The sequence below is a fragment of the Pocillopora damicornis genome, chromosome 5 (genome assembly GCF_964200805.1).
Source record: "Pocillopora damicornis chromosome 5, jaPocDami1.2, whole genome shotgun sequence".
Taxonomy (NCBI): domain Eukaryota; kingdom Metazoa; phylum Cnidaria; class Anthozoa; order Scleractinia; family Pocilloporidae; genus Pocillopora; species Pocillopora damicornis.
In genome coordinates this window covers 7,845,619-7,863,706 of record NC_142674.1, presented here as the reverse complement: position 1 = coordinate 7,863,706, position 18,088 = coordinate 7,845,619, and the positions used below count along the sequence as shown (strand labels likewise).

The 18,088-nt window shown below is 37.8% G+C and overlaps 2 protein-coding genes and 1 pseudogene across 3 annotated transcripts; all 3 read right to left on the bottom strand.

The window, feature by feature from the left end:
• Nucleotides 1-249: 249 nt before the first annotated feature.
• Nucleotides 250-2,064, bottom strand: LOC149044963 (uncharacterized). The gene is made up of 3 exons (XM_089207363.1): nucleotides 1,936-2,064; nucleotides 1,163-1,570; nucleotides 250-930 (listed from the first exon to the last, which is right to left on the bottom strand). Exons 1-3 carry the CDS (start codon nucleotides 2,062-2,064, stop codon nucleotides 571-573), a joined length of 897 nt encoding a protein of 298 aa, XP_089063489.1. The 3' UTR covers nucleotides 250-570.
• A 6,741-nt stretch (nucleotides 2,065-8,805) lies between these two features.
• LOC149044961 (uncharacterized) lies at nucleotides 8,806-16,320 on the bottom strand (annotated as a pseudogene). The gene is made up of 4 exons (XR_016187026.1): nucleotides 16,254-16,320; nucleotides 15,811-16,023; nucleotides 10,883-10,959; nucleotides 8,806-10,461 (listed from the first exon to the last, which is right to left on the bottom strand). The product of XR_016187026.1 is annotated as an uncharacterized LOC149044961 (transcript).
• Nucleotides 9,466-9,765, bottom strand: LOC149044962 (collagen triple helix repeat-containing protein 1-like). The gene has a single exon (XM_089207897.1). The coding sequence runs from the start codon at nucleotides 9,763-9,765 to the stop codon at nucleotides 9,466-9,468; it is 300 nt and encodes a 99-aa protein (XP_089064023.1).
• Nucleotides 16,321-18,088: the final 1,768 nt, after the last annotated feature.

Here is an 18,088-nt window from a genome sequence, read left to right as displayed (position 1 = left end):
TGAAAAATACTGAATCAGTTGTGAGATTCCATGATAAACATTTTTCCTTCAATTTTTTATCACTCAAGGAATCTCTTGTCTTCACTTAGTGTTTTAAAGGGTTTCAAGACTATTTTTCAAGATACTGAAAAAAAGATGATAGAAATAATGGGAAAAAGTGAGAGATCATATCTGGTTTGTAATGTAACCAAAAATACAAAGAAGCACACACAGTTGTATCACTAATGATTAAAGAAACTATTCTTTTGTTGACTAACACATGACAAAAAGTTTTATAGTAATTCAGTGGCAAACTTAAAATAATACAGGAAAAAACTTCCATCTACCAGTACATAGCATAAATTAAACAGTACAAAGAAAAGTACACGTGATTAAAAAAACAGGTTTAGATTAGAATAAAGGAATCCTCATAACATCCAACATTATCAGGGAAAAATAGTACTTGTGACAAACAGTAACTTCAATTTTTGGGCGGTATGGGAATGTGAGAATATTAGGAAATCTAAAATAATGGATGAATGAAAAAGAGAATATTCTACTCCAGTCCTTAGGTGAGGATGACAGGGCTAATTAGGATTGGGCTCTAGACACTTCCTCTATCATTATCCGGGATACTGAGTTCCATCCAGTGTTAGCATTACCCAGTGTATAACCACCGTGACACTGTCCTACCCATAACTCCACAGTAACCCTGCCCTGTGGAATGTTTTCACAGTATCCCTCGAATGATCTGTGATGAAGCAGACTAGGATTCCCAGATGGCCAGTGGTTGTACACAACAGCCTCAATTGTCATTGGTCCACTGCATTCATTTCCATTAAACTTGAAGAACCACCGGTTGCATTTAGTTGAACTGCCATAGACTCTCGTATTGCCCTGGAATGAGACTTTAATAGTTGTATCAGATTGCAGCTTGTTGAATAAGCAATCCTAAAAAAAATGCCAAGAAGACAGTCTTAGTGCAAAAGAAATATTTTATAAGAGTGTTAAAGGAAACAATTGGATGATTACCTTGTACTTTTCCTGCCTTCAAGAATTCACAGAATGTTTAATTGATATTTTTAGTTTGGCTGCATCTCTCTAAAGACTCTTTCAGAGATGGCCATGACAAATAGGCTCTAACGCTTAATTTATTTATTGCATTTTCTAGATATCTCTGTACCTTAATCTTTCCACTATCTCCATCATCATTCAGATTTTTCCACACACACTGTTTCCAGTTGGTCTGTGACACTGCACTATTCACGATTTCTCCTTTCTCTCCTTTAGATCCTTGCTCTCCTTTCACACCCTTGATTCCTGGCGGTCCACTGCTGCCACGTGACCCTTCGTGACCTTTATCTCCTTTTATTCCCATCATTCCAGGTGCACCATTTTTACCAAGTGACCCTGGATTTCCCTTTTGTCCTCTAGTTCCCGTCATACCTCTCGGTCCCTTGACACCAGGCTCCCCCTTAGCTCCATCTTTTCCTTGTTGTCCTTGCGGCCCCGGGGCGCCAGGAATTCCCGGCATTCCTGGTATGCCATTCGAACCTGGAATCCCAGAAAATCCGGGCGCAAAAACGGATTTCTGAGAAAGAAAAAAGAACGTATAGTAATTGGATGGACGTACTTGATGTTCATTGATATTTAATTGTCCGCCGAAGTAGCACAACAGTTTCTTCAGAAGCTAATCACGTTGAGAATGTAACTTCGTTTTATGAGAAACAGCTCAGAACATTGAATGATATCATAACCTTGTCGAGATATCCCTAAAAGAAAACTTTTTCCAGTAATGTTCTACTTTGTATTTGAAAACTTATGATTGATGAGGGATTTTTTTTGCGCTTAGCTTGGTAGACATGGGTAGTAAACTTAGGTGTGACAGATGAACGCTTCATGAAGTACATGCAATTTTACAGTAAAGAACCGCGGATAAAGCATGCTTAAGTGTACCTCACATGGGTCTTTGTCAGCGCCAGCTTGCGGATTCTGTTGTTGAGGACTGGTGGTTGTTCCCACGGAACTTACTTCTGTTTTGGATGAGAAAATTAACAAAGCAGATAGGATCAGAAGCTTCGCCATTCTTCGATAGTTGTTTCACACGAGCAGTTAGTGTTCTATGAATGAAATATATATCTCCTTATATTCGCGCCTATTTATATCCTAGAGAATTTCCTTGAAATGTAAACTGTAGGAAGCGATGGAGCTAAATGATAAGGAAGTCTCAAGCTACTCGAGATCACACACGTGTAAACAACTTAACTCTGATATCCTTATCACGTTTTTAATGAAGCACGTACCCTCTACAAATACATAGAATTTCCCGGAAACATCTGCGCAATGAAATGTTCCTTTCTGATCAAACGCGACATATTGAGGAGGCATAGAAATTTGATAAAGTCTGTGACTGACGTGATCTTCGTTTGGCCATTGGACGGTACTCACGTATTCTGCATTAATTATTAAACGTTCTAAATACCGAGTGTTAGACCTTTCTGACGCAGTGTGATAGATTTTCATCTGCAAACTTAACCATATGTATTAACGATACAAATTTTAGACGCGTCATGCTGCAAATCTTGTTAAACTGAAACAATAATGTTTTTGATTGAGGAAATGCGGGATATTTTTAGTTATTTTGACCCGGCCAGTCGTTAGTATCACAGAAAACCGTGTTGTAATTAGAAAAATGCGGCAGTATTAAAGCGGCCAAGCCGTCAGATGTTCAGTATGGTGTTCCTGGAGATCTCAAGCTCATCTCAGAGAATTAGAAAACTGCATGAATTGTCTATCTTCCTGTACATAAATTTACGTATAGATAACGCATGCTCATTGAAAATTGTCGAGGTTTTTTTTTTTTTTTTTAATTAGCTAACGCTTTTTGAAGGGGCGAGTTATCATTGGTCAGTCAAGAACTATTACAGTACCTAATGACTGCTTTGTTAGATCTCCTCTGGAACAGAGGTAAATTTTTCTCTGAAATATATTTAACATTTCTTAGTACAACCTTAGTTCTTAATTAAGCATATTGACCTTTTGTTTATTTTACAAAATTTAACCTCAAAGAAGTTTAACAATATCTTTCAATTTAGCAAACGAAACTGTTAAGTATCTGTTACTTGATCTAGCTGGTGTGTTAATGAATACAGATGAATGACGGCCATAATTGGATGTTTACACACTGACTTTGTTCGTTGTGAGGCATTTCCTTCTATACGTGCCTTTTTGTATCCTAAAGAATTTCCTTTAAATGTAAACTCTCCGCTACCACTCTAAAATAAGAATTTTAACAAGGAAGCGATGGAGCTAATCAAATAGAAAGGAAGTCTGAAACTACTCGAAATCACACACGGGTAAATAACTTGACTATGATATCCTTATCACGTTCATTAATGAAGCACGTAATCTACATAGATTCAGAGAAATTACCCGGAAAATCCAGGCCACGTAGCATCCCTTCTCTGATCAAACGTGACATATTAAGGAGGAAGAGATATTTGATATGGTCAGTGACATGATTTCCGTTTGGCCTTTGACCAAATGACCAGTGATTTCAGAAGGGATGTGATAAGGTACGGTGTTATCGAAAACAGCTTTATTTCCTCTCCTTATTTCCTTATTGGGTGAATTTCCTGGAGCTTCCCAGAAGTTGTGATTATCCATGATCATCCATGAAGATCATCAGAAGACAACCAACATGGTCGTGTTTATTACTTGGCATCTGAGGAAGATGATCGGTCACGAGCTCGCCTCCCATTCAGTTGCAGTTCAGGATGTATCATGTTCTTCATGGCTAGCGTGCGTATATCCAGATATGCCATGGATACATGCGGGAGGTTTGGAGAGCACGAGAGACTCGTGAGTTGTTCGAGACGAAGCTAAGATCATCCTAAGCTTCTAGACCAAGAAAATTTTCCAGACTAAAGCTACTTATAAAGGAAAGCTAAATTTACTGCTTAGAAGCGAAAAAAACGTACCAATTTCTTGCATGTAAAAGAATCGCGTAATCGATTTACCATGCTTGAATCGTTGTTTACTCGGATTCACGGCCTGAAATTGCGTAGCTTTGTGTTGAAAATTCTGAAAATTGTGTGCGATTTAAGAGCGCTTCTCTGTAAAAATCAAACATATTGCGGCAAGGGTGGAAAATTCGATTTCTTTCTTATTTTAATGTTAAATAGGCTAGGCTATAACTAAAATCACTGGATACTTTTTTTGGCAAAATATCTTTTTATTTCAGAGAAAAATACGAATAACGAAATTCCGTTAAAATCGTCATTTTTAGAAGCAAATTATTGCACGAGTTTGAGGGCTTCGCGTGCAAAAACGAATCTCTATCTCGTCTTTTAAACACTAAAATCTTCTTTTTCGCTCTCATAAGACCTCATAAAATGATTTCTGTAAACATTGCGCTCTTCTTTGCGCTTAAAATAATTTAATTTCGAAAGCATGCATTTCTCTTCAGTAAAAATACTTCGTGAATAAAATTAATTTTCACCATGAGCTAAACCTTCAAATGGATTAAGCTTTTGGTGGTTGAATTTCGAAAAGATGTTCTCAACATAACTGTAAAAATTTGTTTGGGCAAATGTTTGAGAGCGATACAAAAGCTTTTCAAAGTCCGTTAAAATACAGTTATTTGACCTTTTGCGGTCAACATTCCAGTCGCAAGTCACACATATTTTAATATGTTTCAACCCATATGAGGCCGAAAAATGTACATAGAAAGATATTTCCAAATGCTCTAACCTCATTTGTCACAGAAGACCAATCCAGAGACCATTTTAGTGTCGTTCGTCGTATTTAGGTCTGTACAATTGATAACGTCCGATGAAACCACCAACCCTGTCGAACACCATCTTGTTGTCAAACGTTCGATACCTTTCTTCACTGTGGCGTCTTATTCAACGGTTCAGTTGACTGCGAGTATTACTCAGTTTACAATGCACTAAAAGATTACATCTGATAGTATAATTCAATGCTAAACTGATGTACAAACATGTACGCCTTTTTGAATATTTGGCTTGTCACGCAATACCGGTGACAAAGGAACTTTAGGGGGTAGGTGAAGGGCAAAACTCCAGAATTGAACTCTTGGAATCTACAAAATATTTTATTTTGTAAACATTTTTATAATAGTGTCATCGTTGTCTGGTGACAAACAGTAAAATACATTTATCTATTGCAGGGAATTATTCTTGTTTTTTTGGCGCTCTGTGCCTGCCGTACTTATTAGGGGTGTTTTTCTTTCCAATAAAATTGCAAGAAATACCCTAATAGCATGAAAGAGAACCTTTTGTACATTTTTACAACACCATGCTACAAAACGCAGTGGTGGGAATGTGTGGCTTATGTGATGCTGGGGTGCTATGTTCCATGGCCAATGGGTGCGGCTTGCATAAGGGAGTGGTACTATTAACCACTGTTACAGACCCAACTACCTTTTAAAACCTTAAACTACAGAGGGGCCGACATATGTGCGCTCGGTACAAAATAAGGTCGATCTCATCTTCAGGACCGGTAAATTTGAAACCCGACTCGTGACTTGCGGTATTCTTGGTGCATGAAAGTAAAGGAACAATTTCCGTTTCACAACAACAAAAAAGCTTAGCAGTAGTGACGTCTTTTTACTTTCCCCTTCCCCTACCCCCTAAAAAATAACTTTCCATTGTATGATTTGCATTGCGTGACGACTCTCCGTATACAAAACTACGTTGACTGCAACATATGTGAAGTGCTACTAAGCATCGATCAGGTCTACTGCACCACAAACCGAACAACACTCACAGTCAACTGAACCGCTGGATAAGATGCCACCGTGCAGAAAGATGTCAAACGTTTTATAACGAAGGTTGGTGACAGTTCGCAGATTGACAGGCAGTTTCATCGGACGTTATAAATACGACGAGCGACAAGATAACTACAGTAAAATGGTCTTCGGATCTTTCTTCTAAGGCAAATGAGGTTAGAGCATTTGGAAATGTGTACCCATGTACATTTTCCGGCGTCATATGGGTTGAATTATATTAAAGTATGTGTGTGACTCGCGACTGGAATGTTGACCGCGAAAGGTCAAATAACTGCATTTTAACGGACTTTGAAAAGCTTTCGTATCGCTCTCAATCATTTGCCCAAAGAAATTTTTACAGTAATATTGAGAACATCTTTTCGTTATTCTACCGCCCAAAGCTTAATCCATTTGAAGGTTTAGCACATGTTGAAAATTAACTTTGCTTACAAAGTACTTTTACAGAAGAGAAATGTATGCTTTCGATATTAAATTATTTTACACGCAAAGAGGAACGCAGTGTATACAAAAATCGTTTTGTGAGGTCTTATGAAGTTGAAAAAGAAGATTTGAGTGTTAAAAAGACGAGATTGTGATTCGTTTTTGAATGCGAAGCCCTCAAACTTGTGCAATAATTTGCTTCTAAAAATGACGATTTTAATTTTTCACCCTTGCCGCGAAATTTAGAATTTGCCTGATTTTTACAGACAAGCGCTCTTAAAACAAAATCTCCTATTGGACAATACTTTTAAGACATGTCAACACTTTAATTAGCTTAGATGTTCAGTATGGCGTTCTTGAAGACCTGAATTGTCCGTCTTCCTGTACACACACTCATGTATGATCAGCGTATGCTCATTGAAAGTGGCATTTAGTTTCAAATTAGTTCGAGTAACTTTGTTTTCGAGTGTCTCCCCATGGAAAAATGGCGTTATGCCAAACATCATGCTTAGAATTTTTCAATAAGCTCAAAATAACAATGTATGAGCTCATGATTCTTTAGTATTGCACTACGCGCCATGCACAGCGCATCATGCACTGCGCATCATGCACTGCGCATCATGCACTGTGCATAGATATCACGTAATCAGTTGAATAAGCGCGTGCACTCCCCCTCCCTCCCCCTCCATCCCCCTCCCTCTCTCCTCCCCATCCCTCTCCCCTCCCCATTCATACTATCAGAAGGAAAAACTTGCAAATTCTTTAAGTGGGAGCAAGAAAAGCAGTTTCATTATGGCCATTACTCAGGCTTTAGAATTCATCTTTTGTCAAAGTGTAACACCATAGGGATTTTTTTTAAACTTACGTCATTATTTCGGCATTACCTTCGATGCTCTTGCTATTATAATTATGCAGTTATGCTATCAAAATTAATATTATGCACTGAATACGGGTGAAAAATTTAATCTTACCTTCAGGAGCGTTGCAGACATTCACTCTCAATTATTTCGCATGCCGCTCCAAAAGGCAGGAAAACCGATACAACTTTCCCACTTGCGAAAAAAAAACCGTATTACCCTTCTGATTAGTCAAACAATATTTTTAACTAATGAGGAAAATCCCATGACCAATGGGATTGCTTTTCATCAAAGAGAAACGATTTTTATTCGGTACGTGAGTTTACATTTAGTAAATCCCAGTACTTCTTTAATACGTTAGATTACGCTATGCAGATTTGTATAATACTGTAGCCTCCTCTGCATGACAAGAGTGATGTTTAGTTTAATGAAAATTTCATTTCACATCTCATATTTTGACTAAAGGAAATATAATAGATACTATTTTTATGAGTTTGGGCTCTTTGTGCTTGCTCGCCCTTAATCATTTTGTATTTACTTTTTATCGACAGTAAATCACAGATGTGCCACCAGATTCAAAGGACTTACCAGAACAAACAGGATGGAGGAAATATGTCTCTGTAAAGAGAGACTAGTAAATAAAATTTAATTGAAAACATGCTAACTTAGTTGCGAGACTGTGATAAACATTTTTTTTTTGTGTACAAGGTACAACTCTTTTTTCTTCATCAATGTGTTTGAAGGGTTTCAAGATTATTTTGCAAGATCTGAGAAAAAGACGAAGGAAATGATGATGAACAGTGAGAGATCCTTTCTGGTTGGCGATGTAGCCAACATGAAATGAAGCATGTACAGCTGTATCACTAATGATTTAAAAAACTGTCTTTTTTTTTAATTTTATTTTTATTTTATTAAAACATGCTCAGTTTTCCTTCACAGGCAGCAACTACCTAATTTACCGCTTACAGTATGTCGTGTTGAGGCCTTAAATTCCTTTAAATTCTTTAAAATTAATCAGGTATAAGGACTACTCTTCCGTATTAGACATTTATTTTACCTGCTGTGCATAAAATAGGGGAGAGATTGCAAACGGATTGCAAATTACTCAGGAAAAACTTAGGGAGGGGATCAAATTGTCAAGTTTGTTAAAAATACCAGCTTTTTTGTGGAGTAACGGAATAGTAACAGGGAATATTTTTAGAGCAAAAGTTGTTACTAACAAAAAGTTAGACAAATATCTTGCGATATTGAAAATTGGAGACAATCTAGAAAACACGATGATGGAAGAATGAAAAAAAAGTTAAACTTTCCTTAAATGTTCCCTACCAAGGTCTGTTTCGAAAAATGCAATAAAAAAAATAGCTCGTGATCCTTGTTTTTTAATTTATGGAAAAAATTAACCGATTTTAAACGACATCGACTAAAAACGTTGTTCGAGGCATTGCATATAAGATCATGATTTCCATTCTCGATTGACGGGCCTCCTGCGCGTTTTTAACTATATCTTTTTTCCACTGATAATTTTTTTTATTTTACTGGGTTATATTTGTTTGTAAGCAGTCTAGAAACTTGACTCTTTATTCCAGATCCAAAGGAGTTTCTAGAACAAACAGGATGGAGAAAATATATTTCCATAAAAAGAAACTACTTGTGAATACAATTCAATTAAAAAAATATTGAATCAGTTGTGATATTCCATGATGAACATTTTCCCTTCAATTTGTGATCATGCAACAAATCTCTTGTCTTCATTTAATATTTAAAAAGGGTTTCAAGACTATTTTTCAAGATAATGAGAAAAAGATGATAGAAATAATGGAAAAAATTTAGAGATAATATTTGGTTTACACATACAGTTGTATCACTAATGATTAAAGAAACTAATATTTTGTTTACTAGCACATGTTAAACAGTTCTATTGCAAAGCAGAGACAAACTCAAAATAATTCAGGAAAAAATTTTCAGGAAGAGATGAAGGTGTCTTAACCGGTACATAGCATAAACTAAAAATTGCAGGTATCGCAGAGGTTATTGGTTCAAATCCCTTACAGGCCTGAATTTTTTTTCAGGCCTTATTTTCATTACTGCTTAAGTAGTGTTTATTACTGCGAAGATCGCTTTCATTTTCACGTCTTTATCCGCAGTTCAAATATATGACTTTCATGTATTCACAGTCGTTTAAAAGTACATGTAATTAAAAAGAAACAGAAGGTTTAAATTGGAGTCAAGGAATCCTCATAACATCCAACATTATCAGGGCAAAAGAGTACCTGTGACAAACAATAACTCAATTATCGGGCGGTATGAGAAATGTAAAAAAATCATGAAATCTAAATAATGGATCAATGGAAAAGAAAATATTCTACTCCAGTCCTCAGGTGAAGATGACAGGGCTGATTAGGACTGGGCTCTAGACACTTCTTCTATCATTATCCGAGATACTGATTCCCATCCAGTGACAGCATCACCCAGTGCATGACCACTGGGACACTGTCCTACCCATAACTCCACAGTAACCCTGCCCTGTGGAATGTTTCCACAGTATCCCTCAAAGGATCTGTGATGAAGCAGATTAGGACTCCCAGATGGCCAATAGTTCAACACAACAGCCTCAATTGTCATTGGTCCACTGCATTCATTTCCATTAAACTTGAAGAACCACCGGTTGCATTTAGAAGAAGTGCCAGCGACTCTCATATTTCCCTGGAATGAGACTTTAATAGCTGTCTCAGACTGCACCTTGTTGAATGAGCAATCCTATAAAAAATGCCATGAAGACAGTCATAGTGCAAAAAAATGATTTACAAGAGTGTTATAGGAAATAATTTGATGATGACCTTGTGCTTTTCCTGCCTGCTAAAATGCACAAATTTGTTAATTGCTATTTTTAGTTCGGCGGCATTTCTCAAGTCTATTTCAAGGATGGCCTAACAAATTGGCTCTAACACTCAATTAATTTTTCATTGCATTTTCTAGATATTTCTGTACCTTAATCTTTCCACTATCTCTACCATCATCATTTTTCCACACACACTGTTTCCAGTTGGTCTGTGACACTGCACTATTCACGATTTCTCCTTTCTCTCCTTTAGATCCCTGCTCTCCTTTCACACCCTTGATTCCTGGCGGTCCACTGCTGCCACGTGACCCCTCGTCACCTTTATCTCCTTTTATTCCCATCATTCCAGGTGCACCATTTTTATCAAGGGACCCTAGGTCTCCTTTTTGTCCTCTTGTCCCCGTCATACCTCTTGGTCCCTTCACACCAGGCTCCCTCTTAGCTCCATCTTTTCCTTGTTGTCCTTGCGGCCCTGGGGCACCAGGAATTCCCGGCATTCCTGGTATGCCATTCTATCCTGGAATCCCAGGAAATCCGTGAGCAAAAATGGATTTCTGAAAAAGAAGAAAGAACATATAATTATGAATGGATGTACAGTACATCAAGAAACTGCTGTGCTACTTCGGCGGACACGTAAATATCAATAAACATCAGTGATGTTTATTAATATTTACGTGTCCGCCGAAGTAGCACAGCAGTTTCTTCAGAGGCTTATCATGTTGAGAATTTAGCTTCGTTTTAGGAGAAACGGCGCGGAACATTGGATGATCTCATACCGTTGTGGAGATATTCCTAACAGAAAACTTTTTCAAGCAATGTCCTCCTTTGTCTTTGAAACTCATGATTGATGAGGGATTTGTTTTTTGCTTAGCTTGGTAGACATGAGTGGTAAACTGAGGTATGACAAATGAACGCTTCATCAAGTACATGCGATTTCGTAGTAAATAATCGTGGATAAAGCATGCCTAAGGGTACCTCACATGGGTCTTTGTCAGCGCTAGCTTGAGGATTCTGTAGTTGAGGACTGGTGGTTGTTCCCACGGAACTTACTCCTGTTTTGGATGAGAAAAATAACAAAACAGCGAGGATCAGAGGCTTCGCCATACTCCGATGGTTACTTTGCGTGAATATTTCGTGTTCTATGACTGAAATATATATCTCCTAATGTACTCGCCTATTTATGTCCCACCGAATTTCATTATAAAATAACAACCTTAATTAAAAAGCGCTGGAGCTAAATGATAAGGATGTCTGAAGGTACTTGAACTCACACACAAGGTCAACAACTTGACTGTGATATCCTTATCAGTTCACTAATGAAGCACGTACTGACCAACAGACCAATGTTTCACTCATGTTCAGGAAATTACGCAGAAAAATCTGGGCCACAAAATCTACCTACTCGGATCAAACGAGAAATATTGAGAAAAAAAGTTCGATATGGTCTGTGATATGATGTTCATTTGTCCTTAGCTCGATTTCGGTATTCATGTTATTGGATCCATTCGAAAATAGTATAGACATTTGCAAATGCCGCATGTTAGACTCAAACTGATCATAAGGTGGTGTGTTAGATTTTGTCGACATTTCAATGATGGTACAAATTGCAGACCCGTCTCAATGATATCAAATTTAACTGAAACTTAAATGTGTTTGATTGAAGAAACAGGTGATAGCACCCATAAGCGAATGGGCCGGGGGAGCTGGGAGGCTGTCAACCCCCCACCCCTCCGCCTCCCAAATTTTAGGCAACTCAGATTTTTCGGGCAGCAAAAGAAATTTTGGCAATGCCAATTTTTATAAAAGTTTCCATGTTTCTTTTCGTCTTTTTTTTTCTTTCAAAGAGATATTTATTAATTTAAACTTAAGTAGGTGTGGTAAAGCCAGTTTAATTCTTCTGCGGATTGTGAGTGTTGAGAGTAATTCTGAGCAACACTTATAATCTGTGCCGATATCTTTAGGGGAAGACGGTCGATGTCATCTGCACACATAACCATTCAGACCTTATGCCAGTGTCGTAGTCAAGAAAGTTCCAACAGCGTATAGCAGATAGTGTCAGCAATGAGTCTTACAATTAAGGACTAGTAAACCAGTTCTCAGTTTGAATTACGGGAAGCCAGGGCACTCAGACAAACGCCATCGCGCAGCATTCAAGACCTTGTAGGTGATCACGTGCAAGGACAAACGCAGCTGACACCATAATCGCACCACCGGATGAACACTTACTATGCGTCCGTCGGCAAGGTGCTGACCGAGCTTGAGCCCAGGTTCAGTGCAAAAGAACGGGAAATAATCTGTGCTTTGGAAAATATCTGTCACAGTGAAACACCTGATAAAGAAAGCTCCTTCCTCGATGCTAAATTTTACAAAATCGACGACGAGATTCTGGAAGCTGAGAAGAAAATGTACGCGGCTTTCGTCTTGTGCGCGGATAAGGTGACTTGACTGTTTCAGAGATGCTTAGGGTAATGCACGAGAATGATCTATTTGATACGTTCCCTACCTGCTACATCGTGTTCCACAGATCTATCATTCAGTCCGTAGCCGGCGCTGATTGAAAACTTACCTCTGTAGCACCATGGAGCAACAACGTGTCAGTAGCATCTCACTTATTAACATTAAAAGGGCATATGGCAACTCTGTAGTCAAAAATGGATCGTATTATGGATATCTCCAGCCGTCGGAATGGCAGAGACAGCTATATAATTCTTTTGACGTGTGTTTTGGGCTCATGTGATATTTTAATAGGAAAGAATATATTCATTTCGTATGTAGGCCTATGTTAGTTTATCGTATGACCCTTGTTCCTCTTCGATTGTTTCATAAAAATTTCGGCAACTTGCAAATTTTTTTTGGGCAAGCGGTTCACTCCCTCTCCTCCCCCCTTGGCAAAAAATGGCACGAACCGGCCCCATGATAGCATTGGTTTGTTGACCCACCATTAAATATTACAGATAACAGTGTTGTAATTAACAAACTGCGGCGGAATAAAAGCGGTCAAACCTTTAGATGATCTGGAGAGCGTTTCTGTGGACTCTGAAACGCCTGATATCATGTGTAATTGTTCTGTGGTCGATTACTGTGTTCATGCTTATATTGAGGCGGTGAGATATATTTTCATCTCCAAAATCTGCTTTTGTGTATTAATGGTACAAGTTGCAAACTCGTGTTGTGTAGTTAAAATTAAGAACGATATTTTCTACGAGACTTAAAGCTTTCTTATCAGCGTTAGGGTCACATCTGTTACTGTTATCGGATAACGGAATTTATCTCTAGAATGTAAGTCTTCAATGCTTCAGATTATTTTTCACACAATCTTATGTGCTGCTTTCCCGCTGGAATGAATAATTAGAACAGTTGTATCAGACTGCTGCTTGCTAAATGAGAAATCCCATAAAATATGCCGAGAAGGCAGTCTTAGTGGAAAAAAATATGTTTTATAAGAATGTTATAGAAAATAATTTGATGATGACCTTGTACTTTACCTGCCTGCTTGAATGCGCAGAGTTGTTAATTGATATTTTTAGTTTGGCGGCATTTCTCAACATTCTCTTTCAGAGATGGACATGACAAATTGGCTCTAACAATTGATTTATTTTTCACTGCATTTTCTGGATATTTCTGTTCCTTAATCTTTCCACGATCTCCATCATCATTAAGACTTTGTACCACACATACAGTCTGCAGTTGGTCTGTGACAAAGTAGCATTCACGCTTTGACCAGACGTCTGACTGATATGAAATTTATCTAAAACTTTAATGTGTTTGATTGAAGAAACAGGTGATATAGCACCCATAAGCGCCGGGGGAATTGGGGACTGCCAACCCTCCCTCCCCCTCCCAAATTTTGGGCGACTTAGATTTTTTGGGCAGCAAGAGAAATTTTGGCAAAGCCAATTTCTACAAAAATTTCCATGTTTCGTTTCGTCTTTCTTTTTTTTTTTTAAAGAGACTCTTTTTTTAATTTGAAGTTTATATGGGCGTGGTAAAGCCAGTTAAATTCATCTGCGGACTGTAAGTGCTGAGATTAATTCTGAGTAACACTTATAGTCTGTGCCGATATCTTCAGGGGAAGACGGTCGACTTCATCTGCAGCTGGAGAAATGCCGACATAACCAAACAGACCGTACGCCTGTGTCGTAGTGAAGAAAGTTTCAACAGCGTATGGCAGATGGTGTCAGTAATGTGTCTGAAAATTAAGTAGTGACCCCTACACCTATGATATCATTGGTTCGTTTGACCCGTCATTTAATATCACAGATACAGAAACAATTAACAAACTGCGGCAGGATAAAAGCGCTCAAACCCTTAGATGTTCAGGAGACTATGAAGCGCCTGATATCATGTTTATTTGTTCTATGGTCTATTACTGTACTCATACTTACATTGAGGCGGTGAGATATATTTTCATCTCCAAAATCTGTTTTTGTGCATCAGTGATACAAATTACAGACGATTTTTTTGTGTCTCTCTTTGGTATGTTCTCGGAAATGATGTTTCTACTAATTACCACTTTTTTAGGCGTTTCATTTATCTACAAGACTTAAAGGTTTTTTTTATCAGCGTAAGGGTCACATCTGTTACTGTTTTCGGATAACGGAATTTATCTCTAGAATGTGAGCCTCAATGCTTCAGATTATTTTTCACACAGTCTTATGTGCCGCTGGAATGAGACTTAAATAGCTGTATCAGACTGCAGCTTGTTGAATAAGCAAGCCCGTTAAAAATGCCGAGAAGACAGTCTTAGTGCAAAATAAGAGTGTTGTAGGAAATAATTTTGAAGATGACCTTGTACTTTTCCTGCCTGCAAGAATGCACAGAAATGTTAATTGATATATTTGGCGGCATTTCTCGAAAGTCTCTTTCAGATATGGCCACGACAAATTAGTTTATTTTTTATTGCATTTTCTGGATATTTCTGTACCTTAATCTTTCCGCTATCTCTATCATCATTCAGATTTTTCCACACACACTGTTTCCAGTTGGTCTGTGACAATGTACTTTTCACGCTATTAAGTCGTTTAAATATCACAGATAACAGTGTTGTAATTAACAAAATGCTTCAGGATAAAAGCGGTCAAGCCCTTTGATGTTCAGGAGAGCGTTTCTGCGGACTCTGAAGCGCCTGATATGGTCGATTACGGTATTCATACTTATATTGGGGCGGTCAAATATATCTGCATCTCCAAAATCTGTGATATTGTATTATTTGTACAAATTCCAGAACTGTGTCGAGAAGTTACAATCGAGAACGATATTTTGTGTCTCTTTTGGTATGTTCTCCGAAAGTGATGTTTCTATAACTACGACTATTTTAGGTGTTTCACTTTTCGAAAAGAGTTAATGGTTTTTTATCAGCGTCAGGGTCACATCTGTTTTTTTCGGAAAATGGAATTTATCTCTAGAATGTAAGCCTTGAACTTCCAAGGTTAAGACAACACAACCAAGTGAGAATATCTTTGCATGTCTTTTGGTGATTGTAGTAAGCTAGGGCCAGAGTTGTAGCAGCGAGACATGTTACATAAAATAAGATTTTGGGATCCAAGATTCATGGTGCCTTCCACCCAGTTTGTCCAACCTATTTCCCACAAACGTTCAAATACTTTTCGAACTTAGCATCTAATTAAACCGGCGTAATAACGTGCTTTATTTAGGAAATAGGTGATAGCACTCATCAGCTTGACTCCTTTTTCAGATATCACAGATAACAGTGTTTTAATCAGCAAAAGGCAGCAGGAAAAGGCGGCCAAGCCCTTAGATATTCAAAGAGGGTAATTTTTTAACTGTGGTACTGCGTCAGTGAGGGGTATTACAAGACAATTTGGTTTTATCAACTGAATTGATAATGTAAATTGACCAGCGTAAAGAGTTTCTAAAGCATTTCCCACGTGAACCTTCATTACCTTTATCTCCTTTTAACCCCATCATTTCAGGGGCACACCGGTCACCACGATCCCTTGACACCAGGCTCTCCCTTAGATCCATCTTTTCCTTGCTGTCCTTGCGGCCCTGGAACGCCAGGAATTCCCAGCATTCCTGGTATGGCATTCGACCCTTGAATCCCAGGAAATCCGAGAGGAAAAATGGATATCTGGAACCAAAAAAACATATACTGACTGGGTGGAAAAAAAAACAACGAAAGAAAACAGTTTTAGTGAAGATAAATTTCATATAACGATAATATAGGGAATAAATTGAAGATATTTTCGGTATTTCCTTACTTTGATTGTTCCACTGTATTAGTTATCATTTGCTATCCACGTGCAATGTTTCCAATTAATCTGTGACGCTGCACTATTCACGATTTCTCATTTGTCTCCTTTAGATCCCTGCTCTCCTTTCACACCCTTGATTCCTGGCGGTCCACTGATACCACGTGACCCTTCATCGCCTATATCTCCTTTTATTCCCATTATTCCGGTTGAACCATTAATCTAGTTATGCATTTGTCTGGTTTAACCAACGGTGCCAAGTGACCCTTAATTTCTTTTTTCTCTTCTTGTTCCCATCATCCCTCACGGCACCTTGACATCGGGCTCTTCCTTAGCTCCCCACAACATATTCAAGTTTTTAACCTAAAATTACGTAGTTTTCGCTCCTCATTTAAGTTTGTGTCGATGCAGTCATGGCACCAACCAATGAGAGGCAATATTAACTATTATTACTGGACGTCGTGGCTTTTTAGGACTTTTTCGGGTGTTTTTGTCTTCGTCTTTCAAATTATTTGTCTCTTTGGCTTCATCATAAACTCCTGAATTTTTGTTTGGTTAAGGCAGAAGTATAAATACCACTCACAAGTTTGGGCTGTAACGAAGGTATTCCTCTTAATTCTGCATCCTGTTATCTGCGATTGCGTTAAGGTTTAGTCGTGAATCACGGCAAGCATACAAACACACCCACCAGACTCATAAGCTTATCGTTCTTTGACTTCTTTCTTGTTTACAAGAAAGTTATGCGTAGTAAGTAGTAAAGAGACCAGCGGTTAAAAGTTCCAGGTTTTTAGTACCTCAAAATGCTGTCTTTCAACATAGCGGCCGTTTGAAATTACAGCAGGCTTTTTTTACCTTTGAGAATTCCATGTTTCAAGAAAAAAACCATTAAATGGCCCATTGCTGTAGCTGGAATTGAGCCATTTATGATAAAGATTTGCAATGGAAAGGAAAGTTTTTGTGAGTATGCTGAACTATAATTAATCTTGTACGTTGATCTGGTAAAAGTACTGTCTTCTTTTATTTATATATTTTTTAATTAATCAATGCGTTATCAACAGCACGAACAAATTTTATTTTAAGTGGGTCATTTTTTTGTATAATTCTCCATATGAACTATTTTTGAAACCGTTTGAAAGGGTGCTGTTCATTTTTCCTTTCGTAGTCGCAAAATGACTGCGTTAAATTTCCGCACAGCTACATACTTCATTATGCATACAGTACTTGGATAATGGAAATAATGGCGTAAAGAGTAGACAGTCTCTGTGACTACGGCTTTGTTTTAAAGTATAGGACTTCAGCCACCATCAGAAACGTTGGCATTTGCTGAGTGGGAAAAATTGAAATTTTTTGAAATCTTTAAATTTTAAATGTTTCCTTTAATTTGAAATTGTCTTCGATAGAGATTTGCTACAAAAATTAATCAGCTGACGCAAAAGGAGAAACAGAAACTGTCATTTCTGATGGTTATACTTTGTTAACTCTTTAACTCCCATGAGTGACCAATACAGAGTTTCTCCTTACAATATCAATACAATATTAAGCAGAAAAGTGATGAGGATATATCAAAATATCAAGAAGCAATTATTAGTTGATCCAATACCAAGTTCTCCAAACTCACATCACAAGAATTGTATGGCAGACAGTAAAGAGAATTACTAATGAGATCTTGGGAGTGAGAACATTAACCAAAAAGTAGACAAATGAAGATCAAACATCTCACCTGTATGTCCTACAGATGAAGTTTATTTCAGAAAAGAGTCAGAAAGATGTCTAGAAAGAAGAAAACAAGAACAAAAAAGCACAAATAAACAGCAGAGAGTAGAACCATAAATTTTGAGGATGCCTGCTGGGGTATCGTAGCCTCAATATTTAAGAGAGTGTCTCTGTAAGAGCGGTCCGGTCGATTTTGCTTGAGACACAGATTTCGCTCGTTTCTCGTGTGTTGTAAGACATTCATGTACCTATACTA

Bases quoted from the DNA above. Each gene is read 5' to 3' on its own strand.
- LOC149044963 (XM_089207363.1), bottom strand. From the start codon at position 2,064: ATGGCGAAGCTTCTGATCCTATCTGCTTTGTTAATTTTCTCATCCAAA. The intron at 1,571-1,935 runs GTACACTTAAGC...TTTCTTTCTCAG, and splicing joins CTGACAAAGACCCATGTGAG to AAATCCGTTTTTGCGCCCGG. The intron at 931-1,162 runs GTACAGAGATAT...CATTTTTTTTAG, and splicing joins GAGATAGTGGAAAGATTAAG to GATTGCTTATTCAACAAGCT.
- LOC149044962 (XM_089207897.1), bottom strand. From the start codon at position 9,765: ATGAGAGTCGCTGGCACTTCTTCTAAATGCAACCGGTGGTTCTTCAAG.